We start from the raw sequence: 25,261 nt of genomic DNA, 5'->3' as shown, positions 1-25,261 counted from the left end.
CAGGCTTGCAGGAAAAACACAAAGAAAGGAAATCAAAGTAGTTATTCCAGGAAAGGGGAGAAGAAGAGGAAAGGGAAGATGAAAAGGGCCTTTAATTAAAAAGAGGAATGTTTGGTCGAATACACCATTCTGGGATACAGCTTCAAGAGTTAAGGGGAGGCAGATTTACAAGTACCTCGAGAGCAATTGAAGGCAAAATGTTGCTAATTATCAGGACTCTCCGCCAACAGCTATAGAGGTGAAACCACAGAGAGAATGGCAAAGCGTGCTTGCTCCGTTATCTGCTCAAACTTTAATTTTCTGTGTGCATAGTGTAACTTTGAATCCGCATTTCAATTGCTCATTTTGGAACTGGGAATAACCTAGCAGAGTATCTAGGAAAACCGATGTAATAAGGGAACATTGGATGTATCTGCACTGCTCGGATCCCTGCTGCCTCGCAAGTCTGGTTCCCCTGACTTTCGCAGAGTGCGTGTGCATCAGGGCCCCAGAGACCCCTTCTGAGATAGCCCAGCTCAGTGCTTTCCCAGGCAAAACCCAGAAGTGGATCAGTTAAAAGTCATCTTAAGATGGCAGTGAGTAGGCTTAAAAAAAGAATTTCATGATATTTGATATTCATCACAGACTTACAGAACTTAATAAAAGGAAACAGACAGAAATCCATCAACCATTTTATAAGCTATACCCTTTATTCTAGCTGCTCAGTCAGTTGCCTAAAGCCATAATTCATAACTACGTATAATACCATTTATGTATATGCTTGAGACAGTTTACAAAACTGCCTACATCTAGAATAAATTATTTAATTAACATTAATAAGTATATTGCATTAACACTATCTGCGTTTAGGGGAGAGGGAATAATGGATGTGAACATGTGGCAGAAGACTTGTGAAATACCACAGCGAAGATAACAGCATAAAAAGTTACCTAGGCCATACTATGAATAGAACAAGATGCTGGAGCAGTGGGAAAATATATAAATTAATTATCAGTTCAGTTAAGCTTCAAGAAAATCTGTGCCTGTTAAGATATTTTGATGGACATGAAATTAAGCATAGCTCATCCCAATTTGGTAACATATTCTCATTTTTCTATTCTCTGATTTTTGCAAGCAATTATGTAAAACAAAGGCAAATAAATTGAAACGTAAGTATTTGTTAAAAAATTATTGCTTTTATAAATATAGGCTTTTATTCATCGATACACACTTCAATTTTGTTTCACTTACAGGTCTGTGAAGTTACTGGGTAATAAGATGCCTCTTCCTTTTGGCTGTGATAGTAAAATGCATCCTGCTAGCTCTGACTTTTAAGTAAAAGTTGCTGAATTACTTCTTCTTTTGCCATCCTGCAATTCCTCCATAGTCTCAGGAGATGGTCTCCTGTGTGTTAGGGTGAGCTACCACCTCTGCCCCAGGCTGTTTCTGCAGCACTCACCCGATGACCACTCACAGCACTGCAAGCAAACAGGGAGAAGAGTAGCTCTGTTTTCTCCACTATTTGCTACCTGGCTGGGCTCTGCAAGCCCTCAGGGGAGCTGGAAAGCAGTTTTGAGTTAAGGAAGCACTAGCAAAGGTGGCTCAGTGTCCGCGCTGCGGAGAAGATGCACCTTTCTCCTCCCGTCTGCTGGCACACACAGGAACACCAAACCTGAAATCACAGGAAAGTTCTCCTGCCTCCCCCTGATGTTTGTCCCCAGCTGGGCTGCTGCTGTCCAGAGGGGCTGCTTTCTACCATGCTGACCAGTGTATCTTTATGGTTTCCTTGTGCTGCCCTCTCTGCTTGTTCCATTTACCCAGTGTCTTTTATTTTATAAAAGAATTGTAAACTGTGCAGAGTAGGAAAACTCTCTTTGTGTTTTTGTACCTGGACCCTATCTCAGTACAAACAGTAATAACAACAACAATCACAACTCCTGTTGAGGTACCTAAACCAGACTTGCGTTTTTCTTGTGCTGTGGACTAATAAAAGGAGAGAAATGGTTGGGTGAGAGAGCCTGCAGCCCCTAATATCTTTTTGATGAATGCTTGCCCTCAGGTTGAAAATGTTGGACGTTGCTGATGTGCTGCAAGTGGTTTGGATGTTATGAGCTCCTCAGCTGTTCTCTCATTCTGCAGCATTCCCAAAGGTGTTAAAGTTTCCTGTATCAGAGCTTTCTAAAGGTAGGATTATTATCATGTTGGATAGCAGAAATCCACAAAGAAGTGCTCCTAAAAGTGCTTTCCAAGAACAATAGGTTTAAGGAGCATAGAAATCTCTCTATCTGCAGGCATCCCCGGAATTTCCCTTCTATTTGTTCTGCTTTTCTGTTGTTTCGGAGATGCACCTTGGCGAGAGACAAAGAACCAGATGTGAATGCTGATGGTGCACTGAGCATGCTTGGGGGAAGAAGGGTTTTAATGTGAAAGTGGCAGCTCTCTCTCTTTCAGCTCTAGTAGAGTAGCAACTCAAATCCTCCCGGGATTGCTGCATCCTCACATCTCCTAATGGGCCTCAGGTTTTAGAAAAGCTGAGCACTTGCTTTTCTAACTCGATAGAATAAGAGCTTCAAATTCTGACTTTTTCATTGAAGGAATACAAAGCCCCACAGAACAAACTAAAAAAATACCACTCCCCAATCTTTTTATTATATTTTTTAACCAGTTGTTGTCAACACTTCAGCAAATAAGCTTTCCAGAATTTGATTATTTGCTCCCTAACCCTTCACCTATACCTACCTAAAATTGGCATTAGCTGCTGCCAAAACAACATGAGAGTAAAAAATCTCCTTACTGGGCCTTTTTCAAGTTTATGCAGTATTCCTTATAGATAAAAGATGTACATTAAAATTAAAATGAATTAAACTTAAGGCCAAGAGGAGATTAAATGGTCTATCCAAAGTCACCCAAGGACTCAGTGGTGAGGCTGAGTCTCTCACATCAGGGTAGCACCCTATCCATCAGGTTTTCCCTGCTGCCTTTGTAGGAAGCTGGTATTCCTACGCTTGCTGTCTGCAAATACAAACGACTAGGCGAGGCACAAGGCCATGGAAAATAGGCCTGTGAAAGCAAGTTGGTGTATATTAAATACTGCAACACATAAAAGCTATGGTCCCAGAAGGGCTGTTTGCAGAAGAAGGCAATGATAGAGCTCCATCTCAAAGACAGGAAGCTCTGTGGAAGCTAAAAGATACATTGGGCTCACTATTTTTAGTTGATTAAAACTATCTGTTATGTTTCTTTATTGTCTTCAACTCTATAACATCCTCAGAGATTTGTTATTCTACTCATTGAAAAAGAAAGGCAGCAGGCTATGATTTTCCTATCTTCTTTGTCCTTAGCACATAGGCTGAACACTCAAGTTTACAGCAGATGCCTAATGCAAAACAGATGTGGAAGGGTCAAGGTAATGGTGTATCTGGTATGCTTCCCGAGAAACTCTTTCTTGCTCTTCAAGGGTAAAGGAAAGTTATCAGACTATGGGACCATGGTTTTGGGAGTGTTCAGAATATTTGTGTCTGATTTGTTTGGGTCTTTTACTTTCTTTTTTCCGTGAATCTTCAAAGCTTAATCATTGGATATTTCCTACATGTTATTACCTTTATAACTGAGCAAAGTTATCAATCCACACACATTTTAAGGGGTACACTATTTACAATCAGGATTATTTTTTCTACTGACTTAACTTGCCTTAGCAGAGTAGTTTCAGAAAACCGTATTTATGTAGTCACGCTCCACTTCATTATCAACAGCACTTTTTTTCCTCCTTTTGTAAAACAAATACATTCAAAGCTCAGTTGAGAAAGCATTTAAATATGTATAATTTAAACTAGCTGCTCCATCATAACCAAAAATTTATGTGCTTTGGCACAGATTTTGTCACAAAGAATGACTTTTGGTGTTCTGCCTTTTTTTCTTCTACGGACATCCCACTGTCTGCTCTTTGTAGCTTTGCAGTTTTGTATTTTGCAATATACAGTGGAGTGGAACTGGCAAGAGAGCTCTTCTGGTGCATAACCAGCCTTGCACTGTGTTCTGGGCCATCCCGTGCAGGGCACAAGAATGTTTTATCCAACACTAAGGTAGAATAACAACATTCATATGCTTCTCAAGAGGGTACAGTGAGGTGGAGCTGGCTGATATGCCTATGTTCAAAAGAAGCATGAAGGTACTGGGCTTCCACTTTGATGCACATGAGCTCCTTGCACCTGCACTCCAGTATTTGTAGGCTTCGGAAATATCCATGTACGTACAGGGACCGGAATTCCTCTAGAATGGAAGATCAGGATGAAACACTAATCCTTACCATGCTCCACTTGGATAATTTAGATGATTTTAGGATTTAGGTTCCTTGGAAGACCTGATGGTGTTGATTAAGTACTGCATTTCCCCATTCTTCCCAGAGCTATGGGTCTTTTGACAAAACTTCAAAATAGAACCGCAAATAATGTTTCATTTTACGGAGTTTTAGATTTGCAGCCCCACTGCAAACCATTGTGGACAGTAATATACAAGACAGTCTGATTAGTGTAGCCTCATGGAACAATTTTTTTAATCTCTTTCTACGCATTTGGAGAATTTGTCAGCTGTTGCTGATGAATGTAATAATAATGATGAGTAAATTATAAATAGAGAAGCAACATCTGTAATATGGGGAGTAAGAGGAAATTTGAAAATGCCAGAACAATCAATAAAAACCATCCAAGTAAATGAGTAGATATTTTCTAAACTGACAGAGATTTAAAACTTTCCTGAGAAGTGGCGGTTTTCCTCCATAATCAGCTTAAAAACTGATTATTTCTGGCAAAATAAAATATTCCCAGCTCTTTGTAGGGGGTTTGCTTTTTGCACTTCGTAACTCTTCCCTAATGCAACCCTCATCAAAAAATTGTGCGGAAAGGGTATTTCTCCTCCTGCAGCTGGAGAGTTGGCATTAAGAACATCTTCATTAGCTGGGAAAGCCAGCTGCTGCCTCAAATGGAAGTATGCTTTGCTAGGTTTGAATTGTCCCCACACCATAGCCTCGTGTGTCTGCACACCTTTAAAAGAATTACTCCGAGCGTAAATTTAATGTTAAACTGAGCTGAATTGAATTCAGACTGTCTTTTTTAATTGTTATTTTAGCAGAACGTGCATGATAGCACCCATGCTTTTGCAGCACCCCTAAATGCTGACAGCACTGCTAGCACACCAGTACTATGTCAGATCAATGGAACTAGGCTTTCTAGGTCCATTAGATCAGTGAATGAAGAGAGAATTAATTCTTCGCCTTCTCAGTCTCTGCTGCCTGCACGCTGGCCCCTCCCCTGCTGCCTGACTTCCCTCTGCTCGCAGGGCTTTGGGGAAGAAAGGGCACGTTACCCCGCCGCTTGCTTTATTCAAATTCCGCCCTCTTCGCCCTGCGCCCTCGCCCACGGGAGCGGGGAGCAGGGCGGATGGCTCCGCGGCCGCGGGGGAGCCCAGCCTGGCTGCTGCCTGCGGAGGGCAGCGGGGAGCGGGGAGCGGCAGCGCGCACTGCAGCCCTTTCTGTACGCAGGCTGCCCCTTTCCTTTAAAGCAGTGCAGCCCTCCCCTGAGCAGCAGGCTCCAGCCGCGTTTGGTATGCACGAGCCCTGCTGCTCCGAGGCAGGGGCCGCTTTCTTAGGGAGGATCGGCGGCTACCGCAAATCCGCCTCGCCTGCCTGCTGCCCGCGTCGCGGCCAGCCCCCGTCCCGCCTCGGGAGCCGCAGGTGCGGGCGGACGGGCCGAGCATGGGACGTGCAGGCGGCGGCGGCGGGCTGCCTCGGTAGGCGCTGCCGGGTCCGCGGCTGACTTTTCCGGTGGGACTTGTGGAGGGCCATGAACCAAACGGACGCTCCCCGGCCGCTCAACTGGACCATCCGGAAGCTGTGCCATGCCGCCTTTCTGCCCTCCGTCAGACTCCTCAAGGTACCGTGACCCCCCTCTGCCCGGAGCGCGCCGGTCTGGGCCGCCGCAGAGTTCATGCCGAAATTGCCTCAACTTCATTAGGAGCTAGTTTAGCTACCTCCGTTAAAACCCCTGCGAGTACCCGGAGGTACCGGAGCTGGGCTTTGCACTCCGGTTCTGCGTGTTCAGCAGTTGATGGAGGTCTAGGAGACGGGTAGAAGCACGGAAAGGCAGTAGGCGGTGGTGGACACAAGCTGCGTTTCAGTTTGCCTAGGCGTATAAAAAAGACATGAACTTCTAGGGAAGAAGAAGGCATCAGTTTCCAAGGTGTGTGTCTTTGCGAGCAGTCCTCTGCTACCTGGTATTTGGGGTTATTCAGACCCTAGGGATACCCAGGGGTACAGTACCGCTCAGACCAACCTGTAAACGGAGCAGTATGTGAGCGGACACAAATTCTCCGGGTTGGCTAACAGCTGTACATAGAAGCGGAGGTCAGCTAAAGACTGAGAGTGCAGACAGCTTCAGTGAAACTTTCTGATGATGATTTTTTTTTTCTTTGTTTAAACCAAGTGGCACAGTTTGATTTGAGGATGTTTTTAAATATGCCTTCCTAAAAGATAATTATTTGAAAATTACTTTGGTTTATAGACAATGGGAGGGGCTCTTAATCTCAGCATGTGCAGTACCACTACTGCTGCGTGTCCCACTTACACCTTTTCTAGAGGCATACGTAACTGGAAAGCAAAAAATATCATGAATCAACTTTTTGAAGAAAACAGAGGTTGTATCAAGCTGAAAAATCTTGTTTGCTCTTGGAGCATGTTAATTTGTTTGAAATGTATGAATGTATGAAATTTGTTTGAAATGTTTGAATGTATGAAAACATAATGCAAATTTAAACAATATAATCAGGTTGCTTTAGGATGCCTGTAATTTTTTTTTTAGTGTTGGGAGGCATGGCAATGGTTATCTCAGTTCATCTTAGTACTTCATAGTTTGTCTTTGAAATTAGTATGCAGCCAGGTAAAACATGGCTCCATGCACAGTGCGATGGAGTGTAATGACTGATATAACCATTTGATTTTGCATGGACAGCTCGAACTTTGAAACTAAGTCAGTCCTCCGTAATGCAACATATTTGCACAGTAGTGTACTGTATGGTAGCCACTTACCAGACAAATAGTGCACTTATAGTTATTGTATATGTGAAGCAAAATGACCATACTGTGTATCATGACAGGTATTTGTCACATCCTGGCAGGAAGGGACAACCCTAGAAAAAGGTTGCTGTTTCCAAGCCAGGTGTATGGCTGCTGGCAGGTGCATTGTGAGCAGCTCCGAAGAATAGCAATAAGGTCTACAGTAGATCTGCTGAAAAATCAAAATACAGCTGAAGTGTAATACCAAACAAATCAGAAAGTAGTGCTGATTATCTTGCAAAGGCTTTTTTTCTTTCTTCTCCTGCCAGAAGCACAAATTAGAATAGCCATACTTTAAAAGCTAATACACTTAGGAAAACATAATTTTCCCAGAGTGTGAGAACTCAGATGTTGGGAATTTTATTGGCATTCTCAATACCACAAAAAAAAAAACTGTAATTTTTTTTTTTTTGGCAGACAAATGTTGCCCCCTGTGTACGGTTTTTCTTCATTGCACTTGTTTTAAGGGTAAACGTCGTCGATTATTTATTAAAAGAGCTGGCTTAAAATGATTTCCTGTGGCTACAGCTATAATCTTTTAGGGATAGAGAGCGAGCGGAGGCCGCGGGGTGAGCAAGAGGCGCAGGGGAAATAGCAGGGGATGCGCAGCCCGTGCGCGGGGGCTGGGGAGCGGCCACAGCAGAGGAGCTGGGGCTCGGGCACCTCCCCCAGCTGCCGGGCAGAGCTGCCTGGGCAGGGGGAAATGCAGGCACCAGCATCTTCAGGGCACACAGTCAGCTCAAAACGATGCTTCCGACATACACGTTTTGCCTTTGTCTTCTATTATTTAGTGTGTTCAAGGCATGTGATCAGGCAAGAACACGGCCCCGTTGTCCCAGTTCCCCCAAAGATATGACTGGCAATATGAAGGAATTTTCCTGTTAGAAAGAGCTAATAAGAAAAGAGTGCAATAACAATAGCAACAAATTACCAGATGAGCAGTGTACATATTTTCCTGTTTTTCCTCCAGGAATTTGAAAATTTTTACATACACAAATTCACTCATCAGAAGAGTGTCTGTCTTCTTTTCTTTTTTTGGTCTGTCTCCAAAAAACAAAGAAGAAACCCCTTTTTTCTGAATGAAAGGTGCTCTTGTAAATCCACAAACATTGGAAAAGCAAGTGCAATCTTAGCTCATTTTTAATGGACCAATTTCCAATCTGACTGAGAGTCCTTAAGGGGTAATGCAGTATTGTATCTCAGTAGGTATACAGTAGATCTTTTTCTTTTTACACAGAGGAAATTAATCTCTATATGTGCAAACATATATAAATATATGTTGTGTTTCTCCTTAAAAAATAATCCAGGTGTTCTCTTTTGAAATTATTGAATAAAAGCATGCTTTCTTCTGATTTCTTACATTTTGGTGGCCAGATATAGAAGTATTCTTTTTTAATGAAGTTAATGCTAATTTGCTTTTGTGAGAACATATGCAAATTCTTTTTTATTTAGTTTTGATTTTGTCCAACATATTGTATTACTGAATCTGATTAGCCTTTCTCTGCAGTGTGTGTTCTCAGTTGCACAATAAGCTTTGTAAAAACTGATGTGCAAAGGCACATCATGTGGTTGCCAAAGTCTATTTCAGTGTGTTTTGTAAATTTATTTACAGAAAATATAAAATAACATTGTGTTTGTCATTCCCACACTTTTAGTCCACCAGAACAAAGCAACTGAACAACATCATTAGGTTCAAGAATGCATCTCTGCCTGAATTTGTAAGACTAAGAGTTAGCAGAGATTTCCTGTAATACGCAGGGAAAAAAGTCACTGTAGCATAACGTGCCACCTTGATAGGAAACAGTATGAACTTTTCTATGTCTTGGCTGTACGTTAGCTCTGTGTCCTATGAATAAGAATTTTAAAGCTCTCATCCTGTGGATTCAATTTTACATGTAGCACCTGTGCTTTTAGACTGAGTGAAATAGATAAACACTGGAAACCAGGACTTCCTTGGGGTCTCTCGCTTCATATTACTCAGTAATAAATTGGTGGGATTGTCTCAAAATGACTGCTTTTAAATAAATAATAATATGTGCTATGCAACAGGTAAGCTGTGCTCTTACTCCCTCCTGCTGAACTGGCACACGCTGACATGCACTGGTTACCTGGACTGACAGCTGACACAGCTCTGGCCACAGTGACCTGGTTTGATTTAGATAATCGAGGATCAGTCACTGGTGCTGACAGGTCCAGCAGCTCTCCAGCTCTGTTCCCTGTGCTTTTCTTCCAGGCATGTGTTTCTGCTCTAACCGACTTCACTAATACCCTCAGGTTTAGGAATGGTCTTATAATCCTGTTTTCTTCATTTTTCATTTTCTAACAGACACACAGAGTATTAGAGAACTAGGAGCTATTATATTTGAATCACAGGTTAAATCAAATTATTAGAGGGCATTTTTACACCTTGTGTCACTGGCTCACCCTTCACTGGTCCTGTTTTTTCCCCCTAACAAATATTTTCTGCAGCACATCCCATGCTGGTACTTTTTGTGGTTATTTCAGTATGCTTAAATAAATGCTAACTCACCATCTACTGTCTTCCCATGTGAAGTAAGAGGATTAAGAAGTGCCCTGAGCACGTGTGCAGAGAGGGCGATTTTGTGTTAGCGAGAGGGATTGTCGTTTTCCCAAGATGGTCACTGAAGTGTCAGGTTGCTTTCCAGCAGCGACTGTTTAGCTTCTGCTTCTCCACTTGAACTCCAAAGTTTGCTTCTTTGTGTGTTTGGCCAGGATCTTGTTACCGTGTTTCTTCTTTATTTCTTATTACGAAGAATTAATATTAATTAATAGTAAGCAGTATCCATGTTGTGCCACTTAAGAACAACCGTTCCACTTGCTCTGGTAGTCGTAGTCGTATTTCTGTGCGTTTGTCCTAAGGTGAAAGAGAGTTTCTGAGTCTCCATACATCAGATAAAGAGACGGTCTCCCAAGAAAGGGAGCCTAGTCCAAATGGAAGGATTTGGGGAAAACAGACATTTTAGAACAATATTGTATGCTCTTAAAAAATTGATGAATGACGTGATAATGAAGACTTCACGCCAAGGACTCTGTGCCCTAGGAGAGGCTGCAGATGTTGCACTTCTGATTGGGACAGATTTGCTTATGAGACATGCCACAGGGTAGGGGATGAATAATATATAAAAGCCCCACAGATCTGAGAATAGACCGAGGAGAGGAAAATAAAGGGAGTCTAATGTACAGTAAGCTTAACACCATGGATTTAAAGATGTGCCGCTGTGGAAGTGCTACACTGAATGCTGGGATAACAACAAATTACCCAGCCTTTTTCTTAATAAGTCTGCTAGAAAATTTTTATAATGGACTTTGAGTTGCATGCCAGTGAGTAGATTTGGAAGTTAAAAGCTTAGCTTTGGAAGAGCCAGAGGAAAAGAAATGGAATGAATCAGAAGAAACACTGGAGAAAATGTTTTGGATAATATTTTCCAGCATATGGTTCAGTAACAAATGCCTGCTCAGCTCTACCAAATAAATACAAAGAGCACTTATCCAACCTGGGCAGCTGCCTAGTCCAGCTCCAGGAACTGCTGGAAGCTTGAAGAGATCAGACACTAAATTTCTTGCCAAAGGAGAAGCTGGACCTTATTTTTGTTAATGACTTTTTACTTGATTGCCCTAGACAGGGTGCACAAGGTTACCCAGGAGAAAAATGAAAATCTAAAAAAAGCTCATTAGAATAAGGCAGTGTCTTTTTAAGTGTAACAAAATATACATGTGAAATTCTGGCCATCCTAAAAGCTGTGGAATAGAAGTGTGGCCAGCATTTTTCCTGTTACAGCAAATTTGTTTAGCTACGTTCGTTCATAAAGAAGACATCGAAAGGAATAAAGACTGGTAAACACACAGTAGGCTTTGTTGTGGTACATGGTGAAATACCACATTGATTTTGCTCAACAATTTAAGTCTGCTAAAAATCTCAAATAGCTATTTGATTACAGAATACAACTTCATTTCAGGATACTTTTTAAAGTATTGTTTGGTAAACTGAGTGAACAATTTGCTTCTCGAGAATGATGGAAGAATGAAATGTGTTCTTTAGAAAACAATAAATATTTATGGTTCTGAATCCTCTACTGTTAGAAAAAAGTGTAACAGAGGAGAAAGCTGTATTTTTTGGAGTTGATTTTTTTTTTCTCGATGTGTTGAAAAAAGCTATTGGACCGCCAGAATCATCCAGTAACTCAGGCACAATACTTCTGGGAAATAATTTTTACAATTACATGTACGTGGGTTTGTTTGCCATATTCATGAGACAGTAATACTGGATTGTGTTACACTCTTGGGAAACAGAAGTGCAAGCTTTTTATTCTATTTTATTCCCTATAAATGAGAAAGTGGGCAAAAATGTAGATGGGCGCCAAGGCAGATAGGATGTGAAGATGATTGTTTCTTAGCTAGTCTTTTGGTGCCCAGTTGGCACTGGGCTCCTCAGATGTATCACGGCTTGATAGCTAAGAATTGATTCAGGTTATTGTTTTAGTTCACTGACCACATCCCCCTTCCAAACTGCAACAAAATGAGAGGGCAAGTTTAGTAGGTCTCAACTGAAAAACTGAGATACTTGGAACAAACCCCAAAGCATATTGCTGTCATTAGTGAACTGATACATTAGGTGTTCCTGAAAGTAATATGCACATTACTGACAGTAAAATGAGGGTGGTAATTTACCTGTGTCTGCACTCATCTGCTTACTGACTTAAATTGTAATAGGGAATGAGCCATCACCTATGCTTCCATCAGGAGGATGTGGTGCAGTCTGGGAAGTAATAACAGCTCAGACCTTACGATCAGGCTGCTTGAAACAGAGGCGTGGAGAGAATACCAGCCAATGTAACAATTTTCTTGTGAATTCACTGGTAGGAAAACTAGTCACACCTCTCTTTATGGTGGACTGTTGTATAAGGTACGAAATACAGATGAGTTTTGAGAGTTCTGTTCAGAAAAAAATTGCTTTGACAAACAAACTTCTGTTTTCTTCTCAGAAAGATCATATTTATATATAAATTACAGTTGTAATGGATGTTACGTGTTTTGCGCTCTAATTCTCAGATTTTCTGGGGTGTATCATCTGTACTTAGCAGTCCAGAACCCAGATTGCCGGAGAACAGAAGAACTCTGTTTTCCAGAGGGTGTTTTGCTCCTGTGCCATCTAACGTCGCTTTCATAACTTAAGGAGAGCAGAAAGGAGAAAAGAGCTAGGGCATTGCTGTGCCATTGTGATTTCTTGCTTTATCATCAGGAAATAGGTTTAAGACTACAAATCAGAGGAGCAGCAGGTGTTGTAGCATGCCTTCAAGCCACCTTTGCACAGGTAAGCTTGTGTTCCTGCTGCTCAACCTTTAGCTTGGACTCTAGTGCTTCACATTTTTACAGGCAAGTAATGGGGAAGACATTTTTTAGCTGTAGCTGAAGAACTAATGGTATGCCATGTGGGGGTTGCACATACCCAGAAGATGCTTATTACTTGCAGTCAGGCTTCTCACCAAACGTGAAAGGAGTTGATCCTTCTCGTGCAGCACTTGGGCAGATATACATGTGTAAGGAGCTTCTGACAGATTCTGTCAGATCATTTCTCCGAGAAGGGAAGAAAATGTGGAAGCTGCTAAAACTTTTTTCCCCATTATATACAGATGTAGTCACTTTGTGCAGTTAGTTTTGCTGAAAAGGTAGAGGACACATTTTTAATGTGATCAAAGATGAAACAAAACTTGTTCGCAGTTTGGCTTGTTGACTGAGTCTGTTCCAGGAATGTGATTCACACTGGTGACCATTGACACTGAAGTGATATACCAGCAAATCAGTTTCCACAAGAAATATTATTCCAATGAAAAACATTAAAATGGAAAAGAGAGATTAAGACAAAAAGCCTAGTCTAACTGCCTTTGCTGTAGAAGTCTTGTTAATATATTAGTTTCCATGAGACTGTTTTCAAGGAGTAGACACCTCAGTGACTTTCTGAAGGAGAAACCATAGTCTACTGGATTCATGTAGAGAAAAAGTGGTGTAGATTTTCAGGTGTTACTGCAGTAGCTTTTGTTCATGACATACATAGAATTATTTTAAAATTACCCTACTTCTGTCCTGGCAGTGAGACATAGGCAAGTGCATATAACAATGACAGAAGTTTGCTACCTCACTGTCTGCTGTGAGATTGGGTGGTCGTAATGTCTAAAAGGAACTTCATGGACTCACAGTCGATTTCGCTTGCAGGAAGTGATCCTCTAACACGAGTGCCAAGTGAGAGCTTAGATAGAGATCCTTAAAATTGTGAAAGGTTGTAGAAATGCAGAGTTTCTTCTTTTAAACCAGATATTTTTAGGGAAAAAATTATTTATCTTTCTAGGCACATCACCACTTTGTGAATGCTTTTCAAGAAGAAGTGATAGAAAAGCTAATGTTAAATTTGCAGTCATGATGCCGCAGTTAAGGTACTAAAATGCGTGGCTGTTCTAAAGTAAGGATCTTGCCACAGCTACAGGTCTTTATCCTCTTGCACATTAATATTATTTTATAGTATCTTCCTAAATCCAGACCTATCTTTAGCAATTCTTCCCTCGTCGCAGAAAATACAGATGTGTTTGCCTTCTACTCCACTCCATCACCAGTGGAGCTAGAGTGAAGAAGCTGAGGCAACAGAGTCATCAAAGGAGGTCCACGTTTCCTGCATATTAAAGGACTCGTCTCAAAAATGATCCCTACTTCCTATGGCACTCAGTCTTCTCTGATTTGAGTACTTACAGGAGGTGTCAAATGGCCTCGACTCCCACTGACCCTAGCAAGAATTGGGAACATGTGAAACACTGCAATAGACCTGGATTTCAGGGATCAAATGCAATTGTCCTAATTTCTGACTGTATGAGGGATAGAGTGAGGGCTTTGTGGACTCACTTCTAGAGTTAGTTGTTAAAAAATAATAAATAGTGTTTTTGATGTATATTAATAGAAAAACATAAGTCTAATTCCAAATAGACACTATTGTTTTTAAAATAATTGTAAAATGCTACCATGCACATCAGTATTTGAAACAAGATGCTACAAATACAATGCCACTTAATGCATTAATGGAATCCTGTATTAATGGCATAAGATTTCAGTGCTGTTCTGCAATACTGTTCCTTATGTTTGAAAGGGTGCCATGTGAGCAATTCAGGCCACAGGACCATGAAGTGAAGCTGAGTGGTTTTATTCCACCTGAATTGCTAACAAGACTATGCTACAGTGTAAGAAGAAATGCCCTCAGGGCTCTCTGGAAATTTATGTCAAAGCCAGTAATAAAGCATGAAATAAAATCACTTCATCAAAAATATCTTTCATCTCCCAAATAATATGGTGACATGAAACAATCTGACAAAGTGCTCTTAGCAATGTCAAGGATGTTACTGAAGAAAATATCAGGATTTTTATTATCTAATTAAAACAGTCATCGGGCTGATTTTACATTAGTGAGGAGGTGATGGAGTGAAAGGTTGTCTTTTAATGACCCATCTTTCTTCACCTGTTGTTGGTAGAAGCAGAAGGAAAATGCAGTGACTTACTGAACCATTATAATTAAGAATTTATGGAGGATGCACCACCATAATATTCTGTTATGGAAGGATGCCATTTTTTGAACTTTGTCTGTGGGTTACTAAATTGGCGTGGCTCGTTGCTGCTGTGTCTGTGGTAATGCAGTATCCCATAGCAGTTTCACAATGCAATAGCTTAAAGTGCATCTTTGCATGCAGCTGGAAAGAGAGAGCAAAACTGCAACTGGATGAGCTAATTACATGATATCCTGAGGTCCTTCCAGAGTAACTTTACTATGATTGCGTGCATAAGTTTCCAGGTTACAAAGGTATCTTCCAGATACATTCTCGTTCAGCTTTTGGCCTCATTACTTCAAATTACTCGTCAAATTACTTGTGTCATACATAGGAGGCAATACCTGATGATCAGTGGGGTTTTTTGGGGGGGGGTTGGGTTTCTTTTTTTTTTTTTTTTGGGGGGGGGACCATAAATTCCATGTTACCAAATAAAAACAATGTGATGATCAGCACAACCTGGCTAAAATACTACTGCTTTTCTCGACATTTTTTTTCTATATCTCTGCCCATCTCCACACTGGAGCTTTTCCAGAACTGCATTGCTCCTAGAATTTTACTGATATTTAGCTGCTTGTCTTGTAATCACAAAAGCAATAGTGGTGCCAGGTTATTATGGCTGTAATGCTGACAAATAATTTGCCACGTGCAGTCTAATGACTGAGCGAGCCACCTGTGGTCAGCTCCCTCTGCCTGAAGGATGGTAGATCTGGCATCAAGATTGCCCGCAATGCTTGTGAGAAAAGCAGAGGAGCACAGTGGTAGTAAAAGGTATCCCTTTGCTACTGGATGTGATAGCTGTAAGTTTCTGTTGGCTTGGGATATCTGCCTTAGAAAGCGAATACTTTTTTTAATCATTCAATTCAAATCCAGCTTTGTCTTAAAAAACACATTGATGCCAAATTTTCAGAGGTCCTGCACTTACGTTCTTCTGTGAGAATGGAGTAAATTGGGGTACACTGTGAAAAGAAACCCATAAAAGTTGCTTGCCCTACATTGCCACTGACAGGACCAATTAAATATGCATCATTTTTGACATAAGTTTGTCTAAGTTCCTAAAGTAGTAAACTTCGTAGGCAATCCATTCGAAAGTGACCCTGTCAATGCCATCAGAAATATTTTTCTGAAGTCTTTGTCTAGATCTGTCTTGCTGGTCTTTAAGTCCATGATGTCTTGTTTCACCCACTATGAACACAGAGGACACATGCAGCAGCTTTTGTGTTTAGAAGTTCTAATCCAGTGTTTGGAAATTGGCTAGTTTAGCAGACTTGTTCGTGACATCTTTGTCATCTTACAGTTCTTTGTTCTTTGTCATCTTACAGTATAGCTTACTTGCGTATTTATTCCAGTATTTTCCACTGCTGAAGACAAACTGAGATTCCCTTCCTGCTTGCTTTTTTCTCTCTTTCTGTAGTCTTCAGGTGTCTTACTGGAAAAGTCAGTAGGGGACAGGAGGGACATCCCCTTGACCTGCCATGCTAATCTTAGGTCCAAAAGCTGGAGAAAGACTGATGAAGAAACAGAAGGTATCACAGCTCTTCTTCATTTATGTCTCCTGAACAGGCTAAATAACCTTCCTTTAAATTGCCGTAAAGTCTTTCTCACGTAATTTATTTTACAAGAATGTGAGGTGACTAACAACTATCAGTCTTCAGGGAGAGCTTTCAGGATGCACAATCTTTTTCTGTTTGCACGGTAGAAATATTCTTTTTTTTTCTTTGTATAGTAATGAAACCTGTATTCTTAAATGTTTTCATTTCCCAAGAAATTTTAAAACTCAATGATGTGGAAGACAATCAGCAGCACAGTCCCTAATAGAACACTGGACTTCAGGTACATGTGCTGCCTATATTACATACAAATGAGGAAATTTAATGTTTTTGTGCATTTCTCTGGAATACAAAGCTGTATTTTTGATCCTTCCAGCACAAATTTGGAGAAAAAATAAGCAAACAAAGAAGGTTTTCATTGATATCCTAGTGGGAAATTAAATGTGAACAGATTATTTTATCTTGATACATACAATTATTTAAGAATAATTTAAATGTAAAGATCTAATCTATCAATCAGGCCTAAAATATCCTGTGCAGCTTCTTATTAATGGCAACTTTGGGAGCTGTAGTTTTTTCAAGGTGAAGATACTAAATTTTTCAGAGGATATCTTCCCCTTAGAAGCTGCCGATTGCTATTGCTAATATCCAAGGATGAGGTTTTTTCTTTTGGTTACTTTTATTTATAAGGTAGTACAAATTACCAGCTTTGTTCAGTGTTCAGAAATTCTCAGGCATTACTAAAAAGTCCCTTGATAAAATGGATATCTGTATAGTTAGAACAAATGAGAAGAAATACTTATTCACCGAATATAGCGGTCTGCCAGGGATGAGACTACAGCAGGAAGTCTTTAAGTAAGTATTGAAACTGAGCAAATTGCTTGCATCAAATTGTCTGAAAAATTTAGTATCTCAGTGCCATGAAGTGTTTTAGCACAGATAGTTTCCATTAATTTACTTAGGAGTCATATAAAATCCAGCTAAATCAATAGAAAGACTTTCACCAATTTTTAGGGGGCATGACCCTTATTTGCAAGATAACAGAGCTTGAAGTAGGAACAGCATAATGATACAGGATATATATAATGTACGTTACGTTGTTTTTCATTCAAAACTGGAGATATGTTCAGGTATTTCTGCTAGAAATAGTTGTGCGTTTTACCAATACTGCAGTTTTTTTCAGTATTATATCTTGAAGTCCACTCCCCCCTTAAATGGGGAGGATGAAAAGCTGAAGCAAACTACTTAATGTGATTAAATAAATATGAATAACTTCAGAAAAATATGTGGAACATCCATTGATTAAAGTGATTAGCCGCATAGAATGGCTACTTTTTTGTTTGTTTTTAATGCTGAGTATTTTTTAAGGAATAAGGATATGCTCATTACTCATGGCAGTTCTAACCCTTGTCTGCAATCATAAAATAAGATTGTGTTACAGCCAAGCTGCATTAACGGTTGTGTGTGTGCTCCTAGCCCTTTGCAGCTGCAAAGTGATGTGTTCTAGTTTAAGCTAGTTGTATGCAACATGCTTTATTTGAATATCCATGCGATCACTTCAGATGACACTGCTTCAAGCCCTGATAACTAGATTCTTTGTGGTAGTCATCCAGATCCTAATTCTAACTCTTCCTTTGCACTTGTAAGTGAATGTCCATTTGACAGGCAAAAGTCTCTCCTGTGTAAGGAAGGATTTCTCTCCTGTGCTGGTTCAGACTTGTCTGATATGACAGCTGGACCCCAGTTTGGGGACACACTCCTTTGGCCTTTGCTGTAGCAAGTTTTTTACTGCAACAGCATCTGGATTGTGTTGTCCTATGTCTCTTTTCCCATAGCATTTCTTCCTCATGCAACATCCCAATTACGTGCACTGGAAGTATATATATCGTCTAGAGAAAGGCCTCTTGCAGGTCTAAAATCTCATTTCAGAAGGACCTATTATGTAATGTGGTGAGTAAAACTAGCATTAACATTCTCAGAGCTGCTTTTTAGTGTCTTATTTTTGTGTGCTGAGAATTAAGACACCTTGACTATAGACTGATTTTTCAGAAACTACCAAGACAACATTCTATGAAAATAATGGTCCTCTAACAAAGTTCTTTATCTTGTTTACTAAAGCTGAATATCTCTGTCAAAATCACTAGAATGATCAGGTTTTAATATTTCTGTATCAAAATTGCTCCATTAAAATTTTAGCTCTTCCTAGATTTCCTGCTATATGCTTGCATGATGCAATGGGCTATGGCTCTGAATCTCAGATTGGAGGTCTTCCCCAGAAATTCAAATTAGCTGTCATTAAAACACTTCTTGCTTTCTGCTGTTGAGGCCTTTCAAGCTCACTGGGAGGCCACAAACGGTATGACATAATGCACAGGTTTCAGTGCAAAAAAGAAACATTCAGTAAGGAATGAGATACCCATAATTAATTCAGGTGGTTGATATGTGATCTGAATACTCTGTGAATACATAAATGCTAAAATGCATTGTGCTCAAAGCAGCAGTTATTATTATATCCCACTTGTTTGGATTACTTGAATATTAGTATATCTCTGCCCATAGTGGATCCATTCAAAAAAATGAGTTCCTTAAAGGTAATAATTTGAAGTAGTTGTGAAACAGAAATGTTGACAAAATGAAAATTCAAGTTCAGTTTTAAGTAAACTAAAACATACGAAAATAGAAAACAATATTAACATAATGGCATTGAACTTCATACACAGGACGAAATACAAATTCGTTTTAGACTATTATAGTACTACTATCAGTTTGGTTCAGAAAGCTTATCTAGTCAAGCTACTCCTTACACTAACTGTTGTTAGCTTTCTCTGTTCATGACCTCTTCTTCAAAGAGTAACAAATTACTAGTCACATCCTGCACTGCATTAGGAAAAGTGTAGCCAGCATGGGTCGAGGGAAGTCATCCTTCCCCCTTTTTTTTTTTGATGCAACATCTGGAGTCCTGTGTTCGGTTTGGGGCTCCCCAGGACGAGAAAGACACAGACATACTGGAGAGAGTCCAGCTGAGGCTGCTGAGTTGGTCAGGTTGCTGGTTCATGTAATGTGCAAGGAGAGGCTGAAAGCCTGAAAGTTTGTTCAGCCATAAGAATGAAAGGTGAAAAAGATCTTATTTTTATCTTTCTATACGTAAAAGCAGGGTGTAGAGGAGATGAAGCCAGACTTTTCTCGGGGATGCACAGCAACAGGACAAGAAGTAATGAATACAAGTAGCCATAAGGGTGGTTAAGCACTGGACCAGGTTGCCTGGAGAGGCTGCAGACCCTCCATCCTGGGGGACACGCAAATCTCAAATGGACAGAGCCTGAGCAAACTGATCTAATTGCACCTGACTGGTGAATTGATGCCTGATTTTATATATTTTGCAGAACAGGGGAAGGAGAGTTAGTCTTCAAAGAAATATCGTTTTTTGGTCTTGCAAGTGTCTCTTCTGTTTTAACGGTAGCCAGAGATGTGTATTTAAACACTTAAACAGTGCAGAATAGCACTGCAACTGCTAGTCTGTTATCACAGGAGCTTCTCAAATTCAGAGCTTCTCAGAACAGTCCTCTGAAGTTGCTCTCAGTGCTTTATAGAGACAGGAGCCATACGAAGGCAGCAAGGGGATAAACTTTATAAGTATTCTGTGGATGTGGAGTAGAGTATGTCCTAGGTACACATTAGATTGCAATTATGTTCCACAGTTGTTTTTGCTGTAGAAGCTTTGCAGCTGAGTGTCCCATAAATTTGGCTGGATAGTTGATTGGATCATGATTGTAGCAAGTGATTTACAGCAACAGGCAGCTTTTATGAAGTTCAGCAAACATCTGTGTCTGTGACTCTGGCCCAGTAGCGCTTGAGCTAATAATTTACATCAGTTACTTGCTGTCAACCTGTTTGTTATCTGTGCCCCACTTCATTTCAAATTGAATATTCACTTGTTTATGCATAGTTATGCACTGAGGGGCCATAAGTCATTTCTTCTGCAGAATTTGTTTTGATATGTCTTCATGGCAAGAGGTAGCAAAACCAGAGACTTTCAGTCTTCCATAGGAAGCTCTGAATTTGTTGGTATTTCCTCATCTGGCTGCAGTGAACATTGTTGGAGAGTGTTACTTCCATATGGTTGGCTCCCAGACATTTGAGGGAAGCGATAGGGTTTTCATTTTTTCCCCCCCTTTTGCTAATCATTGTCTAAGAGGTATGGGAATGAAAGAGACGTACAGATATGGCTCTATCTTCCTGGCTGCTGAGGGAATTCTCCATACCCGTAGGGCTTTCTCCAGAAGAGCAGAAGATAAAAGTACATAAAAATACTGAGGAGAAGGAGAAAAAAATGGAATAAAGAGGGAAGCAGTTAAAGAAAGCATTGTTGGTTAGTGGCAGGAGTGGGCTGCTCCTTCAGGGAGGCCAAGCCAGGAGACGAGCATCGCAGCAAGGCAGGCAGGGTACTGACCTCACCAAGAAGGCCACAGTCCCACAGTACCCAACCAAGGAGAGTGGCGCAGGTCTGGTGCCGGTGACCAGATTCAGCCACAGTCCAGTGATCACCAGGCAAGTCCACAGCGATGAGGCAGGGCCAAGGTTAAGCCATGAAGCCAAGTTAACGAGGCAAGGTCAGAATCAGCAAGATTCAGGGCTGGACACACCATACCTACAGCATAACTCAGGCAAGGGTGAGGGCCCAAGCTTAAATACAGCTCCTGAACGAGTGGCAAGAGGATGCATGGATGGAGGCTCCCATCAAGGCCGCCTACAGCTCTTCCTTACTACTTGGCTGTTTTCCCAGCAGTCTGATCCCACGTTGCAGCTGCACCATATCAGAGCTGGCCTTGGGCACAGGCAGACAGATCCCTAGGAGTTGGGAGTGGGGAAGGGGGATTGCAAAGGAAGGTGGTTACAGGCTGATCAGGGCAATTAGAGCCTGTTGGTGTACTCAGGGCCTTGACAGAAGCATCTTCTCCCATCACTCTGCAGAGGCTGGTATTTATAGGGGTATTTGTGAAATGCTTTGGTCTTAGCCGGAGCGTGCATGTTTTCTGCTGGTTCCCAGGTGCACTCCTTGGGACAATAGCCCTGCCAATCAATTAGATAGCAGAGCTTTTCCCAGTTGGGGTTCAGAGTCCAAAATTTGCTGTAGCTGGTAGTCTGCCTCTGCTGTCGTGACTGCTATAGGTCTCCTTCAGGTGATCCTCCCATCTAGAGCTGGGGCATGGGATGGGTCAGGGCTGGGACTCTCTGGACAGAGTCAGAGGCTGCAAAGCTGCAGGAGCCGGGTCTGACAGCTGCCCCAGGCTCTGGAGCAGGTTAGCCCTGCCTGTCTCGGCTCAGAGGACCTCAGCCGGCCCCAAGCCATAGTGTGATCGTTGCTTCCCCCCTCAGTTTCCAGAGTCAGCTCCACGGATGGTGCTGCATGCTTGGCAGCTCTCCATCAAGGCAGCGCTGGCCGTGGACACCAACCAGGTCAGTCCCCAGGGAACTGCTCCAAGTAAATGTATGAGGTTTTAGGAGCAGGGGTTGCTGTGGGGGCAGGGGCTGTTACAGGAGCCTGCAGGGCTGTAGACTTGATTTCCACATATTGGTATTTTTTGGAAAAAAAGCCTTTTAAATTCTGAATACTATCTTACAATGAATTACCACTGAAGATAAAATCATATTCAGTGTAAACCACTAAGCAACCATTAGACTATATCTTTTTCTCAAGAGGCTGAGCTATATTTGAACTAGTGATTGAGATATTAATATGGAAAATACAAACGTTCTCCTACTGCAGTGTAAGTACAAACTCAGTATTTTGCCTGAACTCTCAACCTCACTGTTCCTTTTTCAATGGAAAAGGTATATCATATCTTTCTGAAAAGATTAGCAATCTCTTCTTCAGTGTTAATGTTAGAGCTCATACCCATCAGTTACTGTTCGTTTGTAGGGCGTGGGTTTTTTCCCCAGATTGTTACACATACCATCTACTGAAGTACTTTTCTCTTAAGTCTACTGTACATTAATTAAATCATGCTGTGGAGGAATCACTAAACGCTGGCTGAGCTGGAGGTGTTCATATAAGCTCTCATACATCTCATTGTAGTCATAATGCTAGCTATATATTTAGAATGATTGTGGATACAATTTGAAGAAGGCTGTATGATGTAAGCATTCAATAGTATAGTTATTAATCCTGTCTTGAAAGGATGAGAAGAATAAAATGTGTATCCACTGAAGGAATGTTTGCACAGCAGAGGGAAAAAGAAGCCTTCAGTAATCTGCACGCTGCTTGTAACTCTGTATTGAGATACCGAACCTCAACCCTTCTGTCTCGGGATGGTTTCAGATGCTCAGGAGGAATTCTCTTCCCTCCTCCTTCCCTCCTCCTTCCCTAGAAATGGGCGATTTTTTTTTCTGTTTTCTTTTTCTTTTTTCCCTCCCTTGAACGGAAGCTGTTGACCATACTTGGAAACAGATCCTAACTTGCAGTCAGTTGCTCCAGAGGAGTCTGGAGAATCCTCTCTGAAGTTCTGCAGTAGCAACACCTGCATTTCTTTCCAAAGTTAGAAGATCTGTTGAAACGTTTCTGCTTCTGAAGCATAGAACAAGCACCCTGTTAACATCTTACCACTATATCCAAGCAGGTGTATATGAGTTATTTATCAGTTCAGAGGTCTTCAACATCAGTGATGCCTTGAGCTCTGCTGTTCCTTGCCTTTGGCATATGACACTTGGGTTTTCTGAAGATTGGAAGTTTATTAATTAGAGATAATTCAGCTAAATATAGAGATCTATAACATCTCACTGGAGGTGAGACCATGTGATTCATTTTTCTGAATGTCTTTAAATTCTTTAAAACCATAAGAAGTGGATCTCATTTTTTTGAAGATTAAAACATTTTCTCAACAAGATGTGGAAGCAAGAACTCATTGCATTAGAATTAGAAGGATAGTTTCCTCCTCCATGTTTGAAGTTGATAATTAATTCTCATTTAATGCAAACAAAACTACAAAATCATTATTTTCCTTAGTAAGTATATGGTCTATTGTATGGCAAAACAGCAGTTCCAGTACAGTTCAGGTCAAAAAAGCGTTCCTAGATTCCAGTTTAAGTTGCTGTTTGCATCATTCAGTGTGTTTAAACATGATATGCTCTATAAATAGTTATTATTGCCATTGACAATTTGATGCTAAGAAGTGTCATATTCACCTCACAGAACATTTTCTGAATTTATGTTTGGATTTATACTCAGAAAAAAAGTAGTAGGTCTCTAGAATATTATCTTCTCAGGTTTTTTCACATTTTATGAGTCAAATTTCAGATGTATTATTGACTAAGAAATCTCCAAAGAGAAGTCAAACGCTCAGAAAAGGTACTATTAGTGATTTAAGAGAGGATTCTTTTACTTGTGAGTCAGTGACCTGGACCAGTACTCAGGAGACTATATTGCTCTTTCAAATGGAATGTAAAAATTAAGGTCCAGCTCATTTGTGTAATCACTAAGTATTCACCATTGTGTCTTGGGAAAGTTTCATGTTTTGCACATTATCTTTATAATTTGAAGTAGGTAGGTATTTGTCAGCTTAAGATGTCCTGTATTTCATTGGTCAGAGAGTTTACTGAATTGTCTGCATATTCCATTCCAGACCTAATTCTTTAGTGTGACAGAAAACATGATATTTGTACAAATAATTAGTTCTCTGTTTTGAGGTTTTATTTAATTTTTTGGTCCTGCAAGGTGAAGATTAATTAAACGCAAGTTTCTGTCTCCAAGGGCCTGAAGAATGAAAATATAAATAGACAGTTCATGAGATATGATTCTCTCTATGAAAAAGAAGATTTTTTCATAAAGCTATCTTACAAAATTAGAACTAAAAATATGAATACATTTACATTCATTTAGATACATATTTACAAAGCCTTCATTAAATTAAAATTGCCATCAGAATGTAAGAACAATAGGGATAACTATTCGCCTGTTCTTAGTCTTTGCAGATCACACAATGATACATGTAATTAAGCTGAATGAACAAATACTTGGTTTCCCATACCCAACATATATGCATAAGCAAAAAATTAAATCTAACCATGATGAGGTTAACCTAAACTCTGATTTTATCCAAATTTTATAATTGCCACCAACAACTACCTGTTAAAGGAAAAGAAGTTGGCATTGTCTTCAAAATGACTTTTTGTTAATACCGCACTAAATGTGCACTGCTGTTCTGATATTGAATACTTGCCTCCATGTCCTACCTGCATGTCGTTGCAGATGTTGGTGTACGGATAGCGTGGAGACCTACTATGTCAGAGAACATGCACTGCTACAAGTTGCAGCCTTGGCTGGTTTTGGCTCAAGCAATAGAGTGGTATCTTTTTGTGTTTTATGGTCCTTGCTTCTTTCCTGACTGGAACCATGTAATTGCAAAATATAAATTAGAGGCCATTAGGCCTTGACTTCTGGCTGTGTTCTTCTGTAGACACTGGGTAACCTCTATGTATGACACAAACATTTTACTGTGGACTTGGGAGAATGAAGTTTTTTAAAAAATGAATACTGAACTGAAAATGAAGTATGAGGAGAGTGGAAATTTCAGGGCTAGTGCTAGAGTAGGTGGTTTTAAAAAAAATAGGCAATGCATAAGAAATTATATATCATAAAATTGCTTTTCTTTTTAAATATATACATAATGCAAATGATAGTATTTACTCAACAAAATAAAACAGCAGTGTGTTCCTTAAAGGCAGACCATATAGCCAAATGAAAAAAAAAACAAAATAAAAAACTGCAAATAGCTAAGTCTGGTGCCTATTTAAATTCTTTCCATTAATTCATCCACATTAGAAGACATTTCTTCAGATTAAGAATACACCCTTATTTGTTACGAATGGTAATGTCTGCCCTAGGAAGACAAAGTATAAGGATTGCAGGCCAAGATTAAGGAAAAATAACAAGCCTGTAAGGAAAGGATTAGAAGAGTGATGGAGAATTAACTATGCTACCTCTATAAATGCCAATGCATACATTCTTCCTACAGTAAATCTACACTGCA

At 40.4% G+C, this 25,261-nt stretch overlaps 1 protein-coding gene across 8 annotated transcripts in view; it reads left to right on the top strand.

Moving 5' to 3' along the window:
* The first annotated feature begins 5,363 nt into the window (after window positions 1-5,363).
* The window catches only part of TRPM3 (transient receptor potential cation channel subfamily M member 3), a 281,429-nt gene continuing 261,531 nt past the window's right edge, over window positions 5,364-25,261 (top strand). For 7 of the 8 annotated variants that reach the window (XM_026097813.2, XM_064501205.1, XM_026097812.2 and 4 more), the window contains exon 1: window positions 5,365-5,906. In XM_026097813.2, coding sequence (XP_025953598.2) covers window positions 5,817-5,906 — 90 coding nt within the window. In that variant the 5' untranslated portion in view covers window positions 5,365-5,816. Of the gene's footprint in view, window positions 5,907-25,261 lie in introns of all 8 variants that reach the window. The other variant, XM_064501204.1, reaches the window with a different exon arrangement.

This window comes from Dromaius novaehollandiae, chromosome Z, assembly GCF_036370855.1.
Source record: "Dromaius novaehollandiae isolate bDroNov1 chromosome Z, bDroNov1.hap1, whole genome shotgun sequence".
In the NCBI taxonomy this organism is placed as follows: domain Eukaryota; kingdom Metazoa; phylum Chordata; class Aves; order Casuariiformes; family Dromaiidae; genus Dromaius; species Dromaius novaehollandiae.
This window is presented reverse-complemented; position numbering and strand designations above follow the sequence as displayed.